This window comes from Xenopus laevis, chromosome 2S, assembly GCF_017654675.1.
Source record: "Xenopus laevis strain J_2021 chromosome 2S, Xenopus_laevis_v10.1, whole genome shotgun sequence".
Lineage (NCBI taxonomy): Eukaryota > Metazoa > Chordata > Amphibia > Anura > Pipidae > Xenopus > Xenopus laevis.
Genome location: NC_054374.1, coordinates 29,631,014 through 29,650,390, shown reverse-complemented (window position 1 = coordinate 29,650,390; position 19,377 = coordinate 29,631,014). Strand labels below are relative to the sequence as shown.

General features: G+C 44.4%; 1 protein-coding gene across 4 annotated transcripts; it reads left to right on the top strand.

Moving 5' to 3' along the window:
* The first annotated feature begins 7,016 nt into the window (after nt 1-7,016).
* LOC108709310 (RB-associated KRAB zinc finger protein) lies at nt 7,017-18,661 on the top strand. 4 transcript variants are annotated; one of them, XM_018249037.2, is made up of 6 exons: nt 7,017-7,165; nt 11,147-11,303; nt 11,465-11,590; nt 14,425-14,545; nt 15,852-16,514; nt 16,727-18,661. In XM_018249037.2, the coding sequence occupies exons 2-6, from the start codon at nt 11,184-11,186 to the stop codon at nt 17,662-17,664; spliced, it is 1,968 nt and encodes a 655-aa protein (XP_018104526.1). In that variant the 5' UTR covers nt 7,017-7,165; nt 11,147-11,183; the 3' UTR covers nt 17,665-18,661. The 4 variants fall into 4 exon arrangements, with proteins under 4 accessions (XP_018104526.1, XP_041439475.1, XP_018104527.1 ...); XM_041583541.1 differs by having other exon boundaries at nt 7,122-7,250; XM_018249038.2 differs by lacking the exon at nt 7,017-7,165 and adding an exon at nt 7,166-7,189.
* Nucleotides 18,662-19,377: the final 716 nt, after the last annotated feature.

Sequence of the window (19,377 nt, the reverse complement as noted above, 5' to 3'; positions counted from 1 at the left end):
AATGCTGCAGAGCTTACAGGTTAGTATCCACATACAGTGAATCTTACCATACAGAGCTCTGAAGTTGTTATCATACATGGCAGGTGTTACATTCTGCAGAAAGAGCGAGAACAAAATACACCATAAAATGCATTTTATACTCCAAGTATCATTCAATCCAACCAGTTGTAAAGAATTCAGTCTTTTAATCCATTTTGCTTCTTGCTGTAACAACCTACGTGTGGGGTCCCTTCCCCTTCTGGATTGTTTCACCACTTTTTAAGACTGCGCATTTGAGGTGAATATGTGTATGTTGCAAATCATTAAAGTGCCTTGAAACAGAGGTATCTGTGTGTGTGTTTCTTAAGATGACATATATCCCCTTTATGTTCCTTTAGTAGCTGTCTGCCCCACATACACCTTCCTACAGGGGCATTTTTAGCATGAAAATCACCCCTTTTGTATCACACATGGCAAAGTCATTGAGTGTTACTTTTGTTCTTTGGGAATGGGGTCATGGGGTCATTCAGGTTAACCCCATGACCATGTGATTCAAGTTTGGTGAGCGTAGCCTCAAAACTGTAAGAGTGGCACCAATTTCAATTTCCACATTCAGTATCAATGGGTGAAATTTGATTGACTGTTGTTGGCTGCTCCTTTTTGACCATGCCCATTTTTGTGGCCACACTCCCTAATTACCATGTGAGTGGCACCAATTGAAATTTCCCCATTCAATATCAGTAGGTGAAATTTGATTGTGTTGTTGGCTCCTCCCACTTTTGGGAATACAACAAATGTTGCCTTTTCATTCAGGTTGACCCCATGACTATGTGATTCAAGTTTGGTGAGCGTAGCCTCAAAACTGTAAGAGTGGCACCAATTTAAATTTCCCCATTCAGTATCAATGGGTGAAATTAATTGACTGTTGTTGGCACCTCCTTTTTGACCACGACCATTTTTGTGGCAGCACCCCCTAATAACCTATACCTATTTACCTATGTTCATTTTAGAAAATTTGGCAGGTTATGAACGTTTGAACATATTTCTGTGTTTTTTTCAGTTATTACAGTTTTGCTAATGAAGGTGAATTGCCCTCTAAGCTGTGAGTCTAACTACTTCCAAGGGACCTGTTATCATATATTGTTACAATTACATATTTGCTTATCTCAAAAATGTTACAAAAGTATCTGTGGCTGTTCTGGGCTCTCTGCCAAAAGCCAATTACGTTAGAAACATTGTTTCTTTATCTGGCAGTTCAGTGCAGAGAAAATCTGGACTTTCCAGTACAAACGAGGGACTGTGGGTTGAGCTGTCAAAAGAGGGACTGTCCCTCTGAAAACGGGAGAGTTGGGAGGTATGTTGGGGCAGAAGACACTGAGCTTGGAATGCTGAGGTAGGAAATGCTCCCTGAAATCCTGAGGAGATCCACTGCCCATGTCACAGAGGCTGATGGGAAATCCACTGACCAGATCTGGTGTACACACTGGCCACTCACTACAGGGTTGAATTCCTATCTATCCTACAGAGATTACTCCCCTAGCAATAGCTCAGGCAGCTGTATTAGTCCCAGTCACTATGATGGCTGAATGGGAAGGGTTTGCCCTGCACTCACTATGGGGTTCCCTATATGGGGGTGAAACCCCATCTCCCTATGAGGAGTCCATGCTTTCCTTACTACTCTTCTTCCTGGAAAAGATCTGCCTCACTTTCATTTTGTCTCCTTCAGAGAGGTCACAACAAGGTCAGAATAAAGTCCTTCTTGCTGATTGGCCAGGCTGTGGCTGAAAACTGTCTCACTGCAGTGCAAGCAGCGCCATGTTTTTGGTTGTCCCAGATTTAAAGTCGCAGGGTTATTCATTTAGGGAAAGGGCAAGTAACCCTTACCTACAGCTTTATAGCTGCTGGATTGCATGAAGCAAATGATTCCTGTGTATAGGCTTTCTGTATAGTTTGCTAGTAACCTTACCCCCTCAACTTTTAATTCCACATCCAGAAAACTCCAACTCCCGTCTGATGAGTCCAGTGTGAATGTAAATGTTTCATGTGCCTCATTTGCTTCACTTACCATTTCATGAAGCTGTTCTATGGTCCCCTCCCAAATAACAAGGGTGTTATGGACAAACCTGACATATGTAATGACTTGGGTACTATGTCTTTTATTCAAGTGCATTCACTGCTGTGCGGCTTTTGCCAAGTTTTTGCCGCAGGACTAGGCTGGAAACGCAGGGATGGGTTCTGTCTGAACTCCTGTTCTCTCTCAAACTAGAAGGGTTTCAATGGGTTACTCACATAACTAGAATTTAGAGTTCTTTATTTACACTTGTGTGAAATCCGAGAGGACATGATCCAAGTAAAAATGAATGAAAAGAAAACAGAGGATCTGGATTTTGAATTGTGTGGATTTTTTGCCTCCCACTGGAACTCACATCCCCAGTTAAGAACAGGAATAAGCCCTGAATGCAGAGTAACAGAGGTGCCAATTAACACAGTTCACGGGCACTTAACTGAGGTGGTGGACGGGGATCCGAAAACACATGAGAGAAAATCGTAATCAAGCCAGGCAGAAGTCAAAACCAGAACCAGGAACAGTGGTGCAGAGGGGAGACCCGAAGAGTTGTCACAAACAAGCCTAACAGTGGCATAACTAGATGTTACTGGGCCCCACAGCAAATTAATTTTAGGGCCCCCAACATATCCAGAGGTTGTTCTATTTTATCAATATATTTTGAAATTGTATATAAACTAGAGCATCATGGGGCCCCTATACCTCCTGGGCCCCCCTGCAGCCGCAGGGTCTGCTTCCTCTATAGTTACGCCCCTGAAGCCTAATATCAGAACCAGGAATCAAACTCACAGTCAGTGTCAATCCAGAGATGATCCCCTCGCACTGAAGAGTTGGCCTCGTCATCTATTTACGTGCTTGTGTGCATGCGTCAGAATGTGCGCATGAATGTGTCAAAGTGTGCACACAGTGACGTTTATATACCTGAACACCAAGCAAGACGCGCGTTGACGCGAGTGCGCAACCGAGCCACTTTAGTGAGACCGGTGCTGCATGACTTGACATTTATTTTGAGAGCTGAATCTATTCTTCATTATACGTGAAAGTGGTTGACTGTAGCCTGCAAACTTAATTTCGGTACTTTAGGCCAATTCTCTTGTGTAGCACCTCCACCGTGGGTGCAGACGAATTATCCAATTGTGATTTTCTATTTTTTGGACTATTCTTCATTATGTAGACGATTTACACACTCGCTCAAAAACTTACGAAGTTCTTCTCACATGAAACATTTACATTCACACTGGACTCATCAGACGGGAGTTGGAGTTTTCTGGAAGTGGAATTAAAAGTGGAGGGGATAAGGTTACTAGCAAACTATACAGAAAGCCTATACACAGGAATCATTTGCTTCATGCAATCCAGCACATATAAAGCTGTAGGGAAGGGTTACTTGCCCTTTCCCTAAATGAATAACCCTGCGACTTTAAATCTGGAACAACCAAAAACATGGCGCTGCTTGCACTGCAGTGAGACAGTTTTCAGCCACAGCCTGGCCAATCAGCAAGAAGGACTTTATTCTGACCTTGTTGTGACCTCTCTGAAGGAGACAAAATGAAAGTGAGGCAGAAAGGAAGGAAGGAAAGCATGGACTCCTCATAGGGAGATGGGGTTTCACCCCCATATAGGGAAACCCATAGTGAGAGTGCAGGGCAAACCCTTCCCATTCAGCCATCATAGTGACTGGGACTAATACAGCTGCCTGAGCTATTGCTAGGGGAGTAATCTCTGTAGGGTTATACCCCAGTATACAGTACTTGGAGAATGGGGCACAATTTTGCAACCCTTATGATCCCACACCAGTACCCACCCTAGTACCCAGCACAACTGCACCCACACCAGTACCCACCTTTGTACCCTGTAATACTACACCCCAATACCCAGCATAACTGCACCTACATCAGTACCCACCCTAGTACCCAGCACAACTGCACCCCAGGACCCAGCACAACTGCACCCACACCAGTACCCACCCTAGTACCCAGCTCAGCTGCACCCACACCAGTACCCACCTTTGTACCCTGTAATACTACACCCCAATACCCAACATAACTGCACCCACACCAGTACCCACCCTAGTACCCAGCTCAGCTGCACCCACACCTGTACCCACCCAAGTACCCAGCAAAACTGCACACACCAGTACCCACCCTAGTACCTAGCACAACTACATCCCAGTACCCTGCAACCACACCAGTAACTACCCTAGTACCCAGCACAACTGCACCCCAGTACCCACCCTAGTACCCAGCGCAACTGCACTCCAGTACCCAGCTCAGCTGCACCCACACCAGTACCCATCCTAGTACCCAGCTCAGCTGCATCCACATCAATACCCCCCTAGTACCCAGCACAACTGCACCCACACCAGTACCCACCCAAGTACCCAGCAAAACTGCACACACCAGTACCCACCATAGTACCCAGCACAACTACACCCCAGTACCCTGCACCCTCACCAGTAACCAACCTAGTACCCAGCACAACTGCACCCCAGTACCCACCCTAGTACCCAGCACAACTACACCCCAGTACCCTGCACCCTCACCAGTAACCAACCTAGTACCCAGCACAACTGCACCCCAGTACCCAGTACAACTGCACCCACCCCAGTACCCACCCTAGTACCCAGCACAACTGCACCCACACCAGTACTCAGCACAACTGCACCCCAGTACCCAGTACAACTGCACCCACACCAGTACCCACCCTAGTACCCAGCACAATTGCACCAACACCCGTACCCACCCCAGTACCCAGCACAACTGCACGCACCCCAGTACCCAGCACAACTGCACCCACACCAGTACCCACCCTAGTACCCAGCACAACTGCACCCCAATACCCAGCACAGCTAGAGGCCCCTAAATCAGCATAAATACACACGTTTCACAAAGCCTGAATATCCTGTAAATGATTCCCTTATAATCAGTATTTGGTTATGTCATTGGTTTCCACAACACTCTTGTGTTTCTTCAGCTAAAAGGGCAAATTGCTTCTCCATATTTGCTCCTTGAGGGGCAAATAATTAGTATAAGGGGCAGTATCCCCCCCCCCTTGTGCAACATGAGGGCAATGAATATGCTTGTGATCAACATACCTTTTTATTTTGTTTTAATTAACAAATATCTGTGGTTTCTGTAATTTCTGGCACTAAACAAGAATATGAAGCCAGTTTCCCTTTAGGACTACCTGCATTACTGAACAGCAGAGGAGCTGATAAAACAAATTACTGGACCTTTGAGAATCCCCTCGATAATGAGCTGCTCAAAGGCCGCTATTAAGAGAAGTGTTTTGTTTGTTTAAAAATATAAAGGGAACAAACTGACCTGTTTATAAAGCAAAGTGGTAAGGTCAGTGAAAATAGCACACCTTTCAAATGTGTGCTGTATACTGGCAAAAAAAAAAATCTAGAAAAATGTGTTTTTAGGTATATACTGCCTTTTAAGGTAAAATGCTGGGAAAATACCAATGTATTGTGGAAAAACATTAGTTGGCAGCGGTAATGTGTAGTTTGCACTTTGCCCATCATATCGGCCCAGTGCATTGCTCAAGTTCCCTCAACTTTGGCACAAGCGTCTGTCATATGTGTCATCAGTCCTTCCAGCAACAGCTTCTCCTGTACATGGGGCAGGGTTATACAGGATAAAGAAACCGGGAGCAGAGGGAAATATAGAAGGGAAAAGAAGAGGGAGGATGGAGGAGAGTAAGGCCAAACAGTTGGGGAGAAAAGAAGAGGGGATGAGAGAAGGGAAAGGGGGTTAGGGAGTAGAGAGACAAATAGAGAGGAGAAATATAGAAGGGGAGAGAAGAGGGAGGATGGTGGAAAGTAAGGCCAAATAGCTGGGGGAGAAAAGGAAAAAAGAGACAGAAGGATAGAAGGGAAAGGGGGTTAAGGAGTAGAGAGACAAATGGAGGAGTGGAGAAATCTAGAAGGGGAGAGAAGAGGGAGGATGGGGGAGAGTAAAAGGCCAAACACTTGGGATTAAGGGGATGGGAGACAGAAGGAGAGAAGCAAGAGAAGAGGGGGGATGGGGGAGAGTAAGACCATACAGTTGGGGAGAGAATATAAAATGGGACAAGAGACAGAAGGAGAGAAGGGAAATGTGGTTCAGGAGTAGAGATACAAGTGGAGGAGATGAGAAATATTGATGGGGAGAGAAGAGGGAGGATAAGGGAGAGTAAGGCGAAACAGTTGGGGGAAAAAAGGGGATGAGAGACAGAAGGACAGAGGAGAGAGAAGAGGGAGGATGGGGGAGAGTAAGGCCAAAAAGTTGGAGGGAGAATAGGAGAGGGATGAGGGACAGAAGGAGAGATGGAAAAGGGGGTAGAGAGACAAATGGAGAGGAGAAATATAGAAGGGCGAGAAAAGGGAGGATAAGGGAGAGTAAGGCCAAACAGCTAGGAGAGAAAAGGGGATGAGAGACAGAAGGACAGAGGAGAGAGAAGAGGAAGGATAAGGGAGAGTAAGGCCCAACAGTTGGGCAAGAATAGAAATGAAAAGGAGAGGGGATGAGATACAGAAGGAGAGAAGGGAAATGGGGTTCAGGAGTAGAGAGACAAATTGAGGAGAAGAGAAATATAGGAGGGGAGAGAAGAGGGAGGATGGGGAGAGTAAGGCCAAACAGTTGGGAGAGAATAGGAAAGGACTGGAGAGGGGATGAGAGACAGAAGGAAAGTAGGGAGAGGGGGTGGGGCAGGCCAGACGGTGACAATAGGAGAGAAGAGAGATGAAGCAGGGTTAAGATTAAAGGGAGGAGGTTGTTAAATCTTATTGGCAATAAAATAATATATTGAGCCGCCTGGAACAGAGCTGTCCTTGAGGGAAACGCTTCTCTCAGTTTCGGGTCCGGTCCGGACAGCGACTCTTGTCAATTTTGGGAACTGAAATTCGCCCGAGAGCCTCCGAGGCTTCAAAGGTGCAGTTGCACTGTCTAACACTTGGTGGCGCTTATGAACGATAATATTTTGGCTTTACGGATATTCCGTCTGATGGAGGCTGCTCTGGGATATTGGTTGGCAAAGGAAGCGGCCATGGCGTTGGTTGGCAGATTGCGCAGATGCTTTCCGGTTCCGGTGGGCATATTTGTAGCGCAGAGTAAGGACGAGGGAGAGACGGAGTAGTCGGTGAGTGTCGGAGGAACCCTGGAGGTGCGGGATGCGGGCGGGGCTTACGATTTCGCTTTCATACCCCAGAGATACCCACAATCAGGTCCGGACTGAGATTAAGAATTAAAATAGGCCCTGGCATTTCAGGTACACAGAGGCCCAAATAGCCCCCACCAGCCCACTAAATAATGACTTTCTATGGGACATTTTAGCAGCCCCTCTGGTATTTGCCAGAACCCACAGATTGCCAGTCCGGGCCTGTCCACAATTCCATACCTCCCAACATTTTGGAAGTAAAGGGACAGTTGGGAGGTATGCAATTCTCTCTGAGTCCTGTATTATCCCTAATATACAAATAATCCCTCTGGGAATGGGAATCTCTCTCCTGGGCATCTTTATACTGGGAATGGGAATCTCTCTCATGGGAATCTTTATACTGGGAATCTCTCCTGGGAATCTTTATACTGGGAATGGGAATCCCTATACTAGGAATGGGAATCTCTTTCCTGAGAATGGGAATCTTTCTCCTGGGAATTTTTATACTGGGAATGGGAATCCCTATACTAGAATGGGAATCTCTATACTAGGAATGGGAATCTCTCTCTTGGGAATGGGCATCTTTATACTGGGAATGGGATTCTCTCCTGGGAATGGGAATCTCTCCTGGGAATCTTTATAATGGGAATGCGAAACTCTCTCCTGGGAATCTCTCTCCTGGGAATCTTTATTCTGGGAATGGGAATCTTTCTCCTGGGAATTTTTATACTGGGAATGGGAATCCCTATACTAGAATGGGAATCTCTATACTAGGAATGGGAATCTCTCTCTTGGGAATGGGCATCGTTATACTGGGAATGGGAATCTCTCCTGGGAATCTTTATAATGGGAAAGCGAAACTCTCTCCTGGGAATCTCTCTCCTGGGAATCTTTATTCTGGGAATAGGCATCTCTCTCCTGGGAATGGGCATCTTTATACTGGGAATTGGAATCTCTCCTGGGAATGGGAATCTCTCTCCTGGTAATCTTTATACTGGGAATGGGAATCTCTCTTCTGGGAATGGGCATCTTTATACTGGGAATGGGAATCTTTCTCCTGGGAATCTTTATACTAGGAATGGGAATCTCTCTCCTGGGAATCCCTATACTAGAATGGGAATCTCTCTCTTGGGAATGGGCATCTTTATACTGGGAATGGGAATCTCTCCTGGGAATCTTTATAATGGGAATGTGAAACTCTCTCCTGGGAATGGGAATCTCTCTCCTGGGAATCTATTCTGGGAATGGGCATCTCTCTCCTGGGAATGGGCATCTTTATACTGGGAATTGGAATCTCTCTCCTGGTAATCTCTCTCCTGGGAATGGGAATCTCTCTCCTGGGAATGGGCATCTTTATACTGGGAATGGAAATCTTTCTCCTGGGAATCTTTATACTAGGAATGGGAATCTCTATACTAGGAATGGGAATCTCTCTCCTGGGAATCTTTATAATGGGAATGGGAATCTCTCTCCTGGGAATCTTTATACTGGGAATCTCTCCTGGGAATCTTTATACTGAGAATGGGAATGGGTTTAAATGCTTAAAAAGGTAGTTGGATAATTAGTACCAAATCTATATTCGATCCAAGGGGACCAAACCAGCAGGTATTTATGGTGAGTATCCAGTAAGATGCTAGACATCTTTTCCTGGACCATTATCCAGTAAATTTTACCCTTCGTGACCTCAATAGAGATATGTTTGGTTTTCCAAGCCTTTGCGATTGTTTGTTTTGCAGCTGTCATTATCAACAGGAATAGTTGGAATTGGTTTGACGTGAAAGCATCAGGTTTTTTACATAATAGGGCCGTGCTAGGGTGTTTTGGAATGGGCATATTAAAAATGGAATAAATCATATTATATATTCTTATCCAAAATCTTTGAACTAGAGGACATAGCCACCAGATATGATACATAGTGTCCTTGTGGTTACAACCCCTAAAACATCTATCATCAGCTGAAGGTATAAATCGCGCTATACGTGCGGGGACCAGGTACCACCGGAGTAAGACCTTATAATTTGTTTCTAGAAGTGAGACATTCCTTGAAGATTTCTTGATATTAGACCAAATTACTTCCCAGTCGTCTAAATCTATTTGACAGCCTATGTCCTCTTGCCATATTTGTGTATACGAAACCTGTCGGGTGTCAGAACATGAAAGTTATTGTACAATATTGAAATCACTTTCTGTGATTTGGGAGCTTTACTACACCAATGTTCAAAAAAGGTCTGAGAACTGTTCACCACCCCTGAGGATCTCCATAAAGATTGAGCATAATGCAGCACTTGGTTTACTCTATAGCTTTCAGCCTGTGGCACACTATATTCCTGAGAAAAGCTCTGAGGGGTATAAGGCCCCAATAAGGAGAATAGATGTCCAAGATATGAAAAGTTCTGATCTTGCCACCATAGTTTAGGTTGCAGGCCCGGTGGGAAAAGCAGATTACCTAACAAGGGGACTAATTTTGGTGGGACACCAGATTAGAGCTGAAGGAGAGTAGGGCTTACAGAAAAGAGCTTCTAGTTGGACCCAATGAGGGCTATCGACAGTCATATGTAAGGTCACTATTTGAGCTAATTGGGCAGCCTTATAGTACAACGAGAAATTAGGAAATCCCAACCCTCTTTTATCCTTAGGCAACATCATATTCGTTTTGCTAATTCGTGAGAATTTAACAGCCCAAAAAAATCGCAAAAGCTTTGAGCCAAACCCAGCAAGGTCAGATAATGGTACTGTAACAGGGAGGGTTTGGAACAGGTATAAAAGCTTAGGAAGTATAGACATCTTTATCGAGTTAATACGTCCTATCCAAGACAAATGGTGATGTTCCCATTTCTCCAGTAGTGAACCCAAAGATTTGTACATTGGTAAGTAATTAAATTTATACATGGACTCATATGTGTTAGTAAGTTTGACCCCTAAAATAGAAATATAGTGGATTTGCCATACAAAGTCAAAATTTAGCTGCAGTAATTTAACTTCTTGGTGAGAGAGGGATAGGTTTAAAGCTTCTGTCTTATTATGATTAATCTTAAACCCAGATAAGGTCCCAAATATGTCCATTAATCTATACAGGTTGGGAAGAGATGTCAGAAATCATCTGCAAAAAGGCTCACTTTATGATGGTTTCCGGCTGCTGCTATCCCATAAATATCGGAATTGGATCGAATTGCTAGAGCTAATGGTTCAATTGCCAAATTAAACAAAATAGGGGATAATGGGCACCCCTGTCTGGTGCCCCTATGGATAGAAAATGTGTGGGAGGAAAAACCAAACATACCAACTATCACAGTGGGATTACGGTAAAGCGAGTGGATCCATTGTAGAAACCCCCTGCTCCTGGGAATTTTTATACTGGGAATGGGAATCCCTATACTAGAATGGGAATCTCTCTCTTGGAAATGGGCATCGTTATACTGGGAATGGCAATCTCTCTCCTGGGAATGGGAATTTCTCCTGGGAATATTTATACTGGGAATGGGAATGTCTCCTGGGAATCTTTATACTGGGAATGTGAAACTCTTTCCTTGGAATGGGAATCTCTCTCCTAGGAATCTTTATACTGGGAATGGGAATCCCTATACTAGGAATGGGAATCTCTCTCCTTGGAATGGGCATCTTTATACTGGGAATGGGAATCTCTCTCCTGGGAATGGGAATCTCTCTCCTGGTAATCTTTATACTGGGAATGGGAATCTCTCTCCCTATACTGGGAATCTTTATACTGGGAATGGGAATCTCTGTCCTTGGAATGGGAATCCCGATACTGGGAATGGTAATCTCTGTGCTGGGAATTGAATGTTTCGAACCCCTTTACTGGCTATGGGAAATTCTTCTGGAAATGGGAACAGTTTTGGTGGAAATGAGTGGGAGTAAGGTGACTGTTGGGGGCGTGACCTTGAGGAGGGGGAGGGGTGCACTATAGCATTACAGCAAGTGGTGTCCTTATTTCTATCCATGTAGGCAGATACTGGGCAGAACACACCGATAAAGCACTTCCATGGCAACCACTGCCCTCAGCCGGGATCCCTTCTTAGGGGTGCATTTGTCCTGCCAGAAGCTGACGTCACAACGAGTAGTGAGGCACGCCTTGGCCATCATGCACCTATTGAGCAGCCAGGTGAGATATCGGCCAATTCCTGGGGGCACCCACATGCACCAAGACCCTCTTGCCCGTCACAGGGGCAATTGTTAAAGAGAACTCTTGCCTCTTTCTGGGTGCAGGATCTGAGTGGCTCCTCTAATTAGGTGCAAGAAATTCATTCCCTTCTCTTTCTGCAGGACGACCCGTTGGTACACACAGACAGTGGATCTAGTTTGCTGCTTGAGAAAAGGAACCACGAGAAGAAACTGAAAGTAGATCAAATCATGAAACTGGTTATGGGAATAATTCACCTCCTGAATGAGGTGGGTGCATCTGGCTGCAGGGTCTGTGCCCCACGTATTACTCATGTTAGAAAGGTGCAGGTTGAGTGTTGCCCCTTTAAATAATGATACCAGTATGGTTGTAACAGATACAGAAAAGGCAAATCTGCTAAATCAGTTGTTTTCTTCAGTGTATACAACAGAAGAGTTAGAGTTTCCATGCTCACTTTATAGCTTCACTGGTGGCCAGGGCCAGATGGCATACATCCCCGCTTTCTAAGAGAGCTAAGTTCAGTTTTAGACCGGCCCCTATTTCTGATTTTCTCAGATTCACTTTCATCTAGTATGGTGCCTATGGATTGGAGAAAAGATAATGTCATTCCAATATTTAAAAAGGGATTACGATCTCAGCCTGGCAATTATAGGCCAGTAAGTTTGACATCTGTGGTGGGCAAATTATTTGAAGACTTGTTAAGGGATCACATTCAAAAATTTTGTCCTAGTGAATGGCATTATGAGCAGCAATCAGCATGGCTTTATGAAGGATAGGTCATGTCAGACAAATTTGATTGCTTTTTATGATGAGGTAAGTAAGATGCTGGACAGTGGGGGAGCAGTAGATCTGATCTATTTGGATTTTGCCAAAGCGTTTGATACTGAGCTCCACAAACGACTGCTTTCTAAACGAAGGTCTACTGGGCTTAACGGACCAGTAACATCAAATTTTTTTTTTTCAAAAATTCGTTAGTACACAACGAAAAAATAACACCAACACAAATTAAAATTTAAAATAGCAACGCCTTTATTAAGAAATAACTTACAGAAACTCCACTTCCTGTCCTCTTCAGAAACGGCAAAAGGTTGACCATCCATCCTGCAGCGCTCAATTTCTCCTCCTGGCTATTCACTGACAGCGTGTCCTCTGCCCCGATCGCCTTCTCCAGCTCTTCTTCATTCTCCTTCATCCAGCAGCAGTAAGAAGCGATGTCGGCGGGCTCCACAAGAGGTGCAGGAAGTAGAGGAGGGCAACACAACGAACGTTACTCAGCCCCTGTTACTTGTTTAGGTGCCTCTGCGTTGGACCACTGCATTGTCATTCAGCTTGTTGGAAGATTTTTGGGCCCACACTGCTCCAGGGGCTGCTGGGCTTAGTCCTGAAGTCAGACACGTCTGCAAGTCTGAACCGGGGAGTGGGAATTCTGATGCGTCTGACTTCAGGACTAAGCACAGCAGCCCCTGGAGCAGTGTTGGCCCAAAAATCTTCCAACAAGCTGAATGACAATGCAGTGGTCCAACGCAGCAGCACCTAAACAAGTAACGGGCTGAGTAAAGCTCGCTGTGTATCGGCAACGGTTCGGCCAGGCTGGAATGGATGCACTGCCCTCCTCTACTTTCTGCACCTCTTGTGGAGCCCGCTGACATCGCTTCTTACTGGTGCTGGATGAAGGAGAATGGAGAAGGCGATCGGGGCAGAGGACACGCTGTCAGTGAATAGCCAGGAGGAGAAATCGAGTGCTGCAGGATGGATGTTCGCCGTTTCTGAAGAGGAAAGGAAGTGGAGTTTCTGTAAGTTATTTCTTAATAAAGGCTTTGCTATTTTAAATTTTGATTTGTGTTGGTTTTATTTTTTCGTTGTGTACTAACAAATTTTTTTTTTTAAAAAAAATTTGATGTTACTGGTCCTTTAATGAATTCGTTTGCACATGGATAGGAAACTGGCTACAGGATCGGGTACAGAGGGTGGTTGTTAATGGTACATTCTCTACTTGGAGTAAGGTTCTTAGTGGGGTCCCTCAGGGCTCAGTATTGGGTCCACTATTTTTTAACACCTTCCAAACACTTTTTTCAATTCAGTTGTTTTTAGATTGTTCCCCAGAAATAAAGACTTTTTTCAATTATTTTCCATTATCCATTATTTATTTTTTAAGTTTTTTCCAAAATATAATTTTAAAGGTGAATGTTCGTGTCTCTGGTGTTTGAGTCTGGCAGCTCAGTAATTCAGGTGCAGACTCTAAACTTACAATTTTGCAACATTTAGTTGTTACATTTCTCAGCAGCATCTCTGGAGTATTAGCAGCAATTGTATCAATTCTAACAGCTGCTTGTAATGAAACCCAGAGATTCTGCTCAGCAGTGACAAAGATAAGAAATGTATCAACTAAATGTATCCATTTAGAACAGTTTACAGGATCGGTGACCCCCCCTCCCAGAGCTGCTAAAGAAGCAGAGAAATGACACTTTACACTTCAATATTAGAAAAACCGTCACACATAGAAAATAGAAAGTCATTGGAAAAAGTCGTTATTTATGGTGATCTATCTGAAACCAACTAGTTGTTGAAGGTGAACAACCCCTTGAATGACTTAGGGGAGGATATTGTAAGTAATGTATCAGTGTTCGCAGATGACACAAAACTATCCAGCCCAATTAATTCCATCCAGGATGCGGCATCCTTGCAACAGGATCTTGGCAAACTGATAGTCTGGGCAGCTAAGTGGCAGATGAGATTCAATGTTGATAAATGTAAAGTCATGCACCCGGGATGTACTGTACAGGCTATGAGCCAATTTAAGGGGCTGCTCCTGCTGAATTGTGCTACAGGGGGATACCTATGCTGCCATAGTTTTATGGTATAGTGCAGTTTCTGGGCAGTAGATATTCGTTTGTGGGGCAGAACCTCTCTTTTGCTCTTACTGTGCTTTCATTGACCCACATGACCCCAAATATATTTGGATGTTGGGGGGGGTGACAGATTCTATTATTTGCATCACTGTTTGAAAGTATGTAATTAGGGAATTTATTTGCTGTTACTGGCCAAAGACCCAGTTGGTTCCACTATCCAGGCTCTGATTGAACATAGGTTGGCTGTGTTTCAGATCCCTGTGCAGATGGAAGAGGTGAATTTTTCAGAAGAAGAGTGTGTTTCCCTGGAGAAGGAGCAGAGAGACCTATACAAGGATCTAATGATGGAAAATGACGTGACCCTGAAATCTCTTGGTAGGTGTTGTTACGAGTGAGAAGTGGTGGGACATAATGCAAGATGCCCTCTATTGCCAGACTGCCACACTGATTACAAGTACTACTGGTGTAGAGCAGATCATCAGTACTTCTGGTTACACTTGTGTAGAGTAGATCGCCACTGCTACTTTTTGGGCTTGTGTAGAGTAGATCATCAGTGCTACTGGTTAGGCTTGTGCAGAGTAGATCATCAGTGCTACTGGTTAGACTAGTGTAGAGTAAACCATGAGTAGATCATCAGTGCTACTGGTTGGGCTTGTGTAGAGTAGATCATTACTGCTACTGGTTGGGCTTATGTAGAGTAGATCATCAGTGCTACTGGTTAGGCTTCTGTAGAGTAGACCATAAGTAGATTATCAGTTCTAAGTGTTAGGCTTGTGTAGAGTAGATCATCAGTGCTACTGGTTGGGCTTCTGTAGAGTAGATCATGAGTAGATCATCAGTGCAACTGGTTAGGTTTGTGTAGAGAAGATCATGCATAGATCATCAGTGCTACTGGTTGGGCTTGTGTGGATTAAATCATCAGTGCTACTGGTTAGATTTGTGTAGAGTAGATCATGAATAGATCATCACTGATACTGGTTGGGCTTGTGTAGAGGAGATTATCAGTGCTACTGGTTAGACTGATTTAGATTAGATCATGAGTAGACCATCAGTTACTGGTTAGGCTTGTGTAGAGTAAATCATTATTGCTACTAGTTAGGCTCGTGTAGAGCATTCATGAGTAGATCATTAGTGCTACTTGTTAGACTTGTGTAGAGTAGACCATAAGTATATTATCAGTACTACTGATTAGGCTTGTGTTGAGTAGATCACTAGTACTACTAGTTAGGCTTGTGTAGAGCATTCACGAGTAGATCACTAGTGGTACTGGTTAGCCTTGCATAGGACAGATGATTGTTAGTACTCATTGACACTTGTTAGAGATTCAGTAATGATTACAGTTACAGGATCATTGTCAACACTGTTTAGGTATTTGGAGAGATAATTATTAGTGATTAGACTGGCAGGGGTAGATGATCGATACTACTTTAGGGTAGAGATCATTGTTAGTACTTATTAGACTTGCTAGAAATCGATACTGATTATAGTTGCAGGGCACTACCTAGAGATGAGGGCAGGGTTGCACTGGGGCGGTGGGAAACTGGGAAAAAACCCAGTGGGCTAGACCCACTCCCTGTCACCACTGCTGTGAGGGTTGTAGGAGGCAGATCATTGATACTATTGACTATAGAATAGACTATGAATACAGATAATACATGTTCTTACTGATATATATGAATAGCTTCTTTCAGTGTGAAAACAGAGTCCCGTTCAAGAGATGACAGAGAAGAGCTTCATAGAAAGGACCAGACAACAAATCACCCCCCTGATATGAGCCCAAACACATTCCCTTGCACATATGCCCCTGGGCAGAATGCAAAAGCAACCTCTTTGGTGGATGTCATGGCAACTTCCTACCCAAGTGATTCTATAGAGCCCTACTGTAGTACCGTCACAGACTCCTCCAGACTTGCCTGTTTAGCCAACTTCACCAAATCCTCCAAAAGTCTAGGATCAATCACTTGTACCACAACCTCTATTAATCAAGAATCACACCCCCTCACAAATAGCTCTGATATGGAACACTCCATAAGCAACACTGTAATGGAAAATTCCATCAGCACATACCAGAATCATTCTGGCATTGAATGCTTGGTGAGTACTTATCCCAATAATGGCAGTAGTGAAGAGACAGTGACTACCTTTTCTGAGCCCTCTCTCTTAGGAGATTCAATAAGTTTCAACCCAAAAGCGGCATCAGAATTGTGCAAAGACTCCTATATGGACAATTACCCCAATGCATTAACCGAGCAGAGCATGATCACCTCTAGTGGGACTCCCTGTGGCGCACTGATCAATCGTTTCACTGGCTCCTATCCAAGCTCAAGCTCAGATCCCTTTCCAGGTAAGACACAGAATCAAGCCAAATGGTTCCATTTTGCTCTTGGTAGCAGAACCAACTTAGAGGCTGTAATGTAAGGTAGGGTTCCTACAAGCTGCAGTTTATTCTGACATTTGTTGTAATTTTTGGGCTAAACCAAATCCAAACCCAGTGGTGGGACAATATATTCTGGATTGACTTTAATTTAAATCTGCTCTCCCCTCTTTCTCTTCTAGATAACACGCCAGCCATTCAGATCAAACAGGAGGGATCCCTGTCAGATGTGCCTTCCGGGAAATTGGCCATGGCCATTTCTTATAATCCAGCAGGGGTGCAGACGTTCTTTAAAAAACAAGGGAAAGGGGCAAAGAAATCTCCTTCCCCAAGGAACCCAGGGCAGAGTAACGAAAAGCAGAAGGAGGCGCGATGGAGCCCAGTTTTAACAGACAAATGGCAGACAGTAGGTGAGAACACCAAGGCCCACTGTGCCAAGTCTGATAGCCGGACTCTGCTCAGGAAGCACCCAGTGAAGAAGCCATTTGAGTGCATGAAGTGTGAGAAGAGCTTCAAGTGCAGGTCTCACCTGATCATGCATCAAAGGGTCCATACAAGGGAGAGGCCCTACGTTTGCACAGAGTGTGGCAAAAGCTTCACCCAGAGCTCTAATTTGTTCCGTCACCAGAGGGGGCATCGGGGAGAAAGGCCGTATGTCTGTACAGAGTGTGGGAAAACGTTCACCCAGAGCTCCTATCTCCTTATTCATCAGAGGACTCACACGGGGGAACGACCGTATTCCTGCAGCAACTGTGGCAAAAGCTTCCGGGTGAGCTCCACCCTGGTGAGACATCAGAGGGTCCACGTGGGAGAAAAGCCGTACAGCTGCACAAAGTGTGGCAAGCGCTTTAGCCAGAGTTCCTATCTTCTGATACACGAGAGGACTCACACTGAGGAGAGACCATTCACCTGCACTCTGTGTGGCAAAGGCTTCAAGGTGAACTCATCTCTATTGCGCCACCAGAGACTGCACCTGGGAGAGAAGACTCACACTTGCACACACTGTGGCCAGGGCTTCCCCGAGCTTGCCAGACTCATCACACACCAGCATACCCACTCTAGCTTCCATGGGGGGTCAGGAGGGGTCGCAGCTGTAGGCTTGGCCTTGGATTGGGAGTAGTGGAGTTGTGAGGTACTGGCGGAACCCTTGCCTTGGAAGCTGTCAATGGGGATTCATTGCAGACTATGAAGGGGTCAAAATGTAATGGCATTGAAGCCAAGAACTTGGCCAAAGATAATGCCTCTCAAGATACTGGGGCCCATAAGGCTAGCCGACAAGATGAGATTCAAAAAGCCTGACAGAATAACCCTGAGAATAAAGTTCAGTCTCGTCCTTACATTCAGTGTTTAGCACCGAGTGCTGGAGGATGAGGGGCTTTTTGTACGTTCCCTGTGGGGTAAACAGGCACATCTAGCGCCAAAGATTTGCTACCTTCTAAAGCCACTCATCTCAATGCATGGAAGGTCATATGATTACAATCAGTTCATTGTGGAGTTTTCAGAATATGTATATATATATATATATATAAAATAGGAAAGAAGTAGAAGAGTGAAACTGGGCAGCTTTAAAAACAAACTACTGCTACTTATATCTGCTATACTGCCATATACAAAGTCCATATAGTGCACAATTATCAAGAGGGTACAGTAAAAAGACAGTATCCCCTTGTGCAAAATGAGTGCACTGAATAGAGTAAACATATGTCTATTTTAATCAGAAAGAATCAATGGTTTCTATTTATTTAGCTAAACAGGGAAACTGAAGCTTGTGGGGTTGCTAATCTGATCCTCAGTGCACAGATAAACGACCCGAATAATGAGCTAGTTAAACAGTCACAACAAAGGGGAAAGGGAGGGGTTTCATCTCATTATCCAAGCATGAAGTAGCTGCACTGCAGTGTCCCATTTAGCTACCAGTGCCCTGAATATCCAGAGCCAGTGACACTTAAGCACCCATAGCTGACCCCTAGCATTACTTACTGGGAATTGTGGGGGCTGACAATACATTCAGGCTTGACCTTGTTCTGTCACTGAACTCTGTGGCCGGAGAAAGGAATGAAGTAGAAAAATAGATTTATTTCATGTAGCATATTAATAAATAAAAGCACTGTTTTTTACACAAGTGATATTTCTCTAACTGCTGCCAGACTCTTTCCCATCATTCATTGCTCCTCCGACTCCTGGCTCATTTCAGTGAGATAGTTTCATTATTTTGCTGAAATCCAGATGGATGTATTTCCTCCAGAACCTCAGATCCATACCATGCACATGAGCTGCGTAACAGAGGCTTTTTGGGATGCAAAACAACTGAAGTTACACAATTACACACAAAAGGAAAACTGCGGATAAACAAGCAGCCTCTGGCCCAGAACAGGAGTCCCCAGTCATTTATACCTGTGAGACACTTTCAAATATAAAAAGAGTCGGGAGCAACACAAGCATGAAAAAAATTCTGGGGGTGCCAAATAAGGGCTGAGGTTGGCAGTTTATGGACTGGCAGCCTACAGGAGGTTCTGTTTGGCAGTACACCTGGTTTTTATGCATCAAATCTTGCCTCTAAGCCAGAAATAAAAATAAGCAGCTGCTTTGAGGCCACTGGGAGCAACATCCAAGGGGTTGGGGAGCAACATGTTGTACCAGAGCCACTTGTTGTTACACTATGTATATTCTATTCTCTGAGTAATAAAGTAAGTGGCAGGTACTTACCTTACATAGTGTCTCTATGGTCATTATCATATTTATTTATTCATACACTGTTTTTACCAGCCAGGTCAGCCTTACCAGGAATTGAAGCAGCAAGACTGTCTTGTCCCTTTAACAGGACACTAGAGTT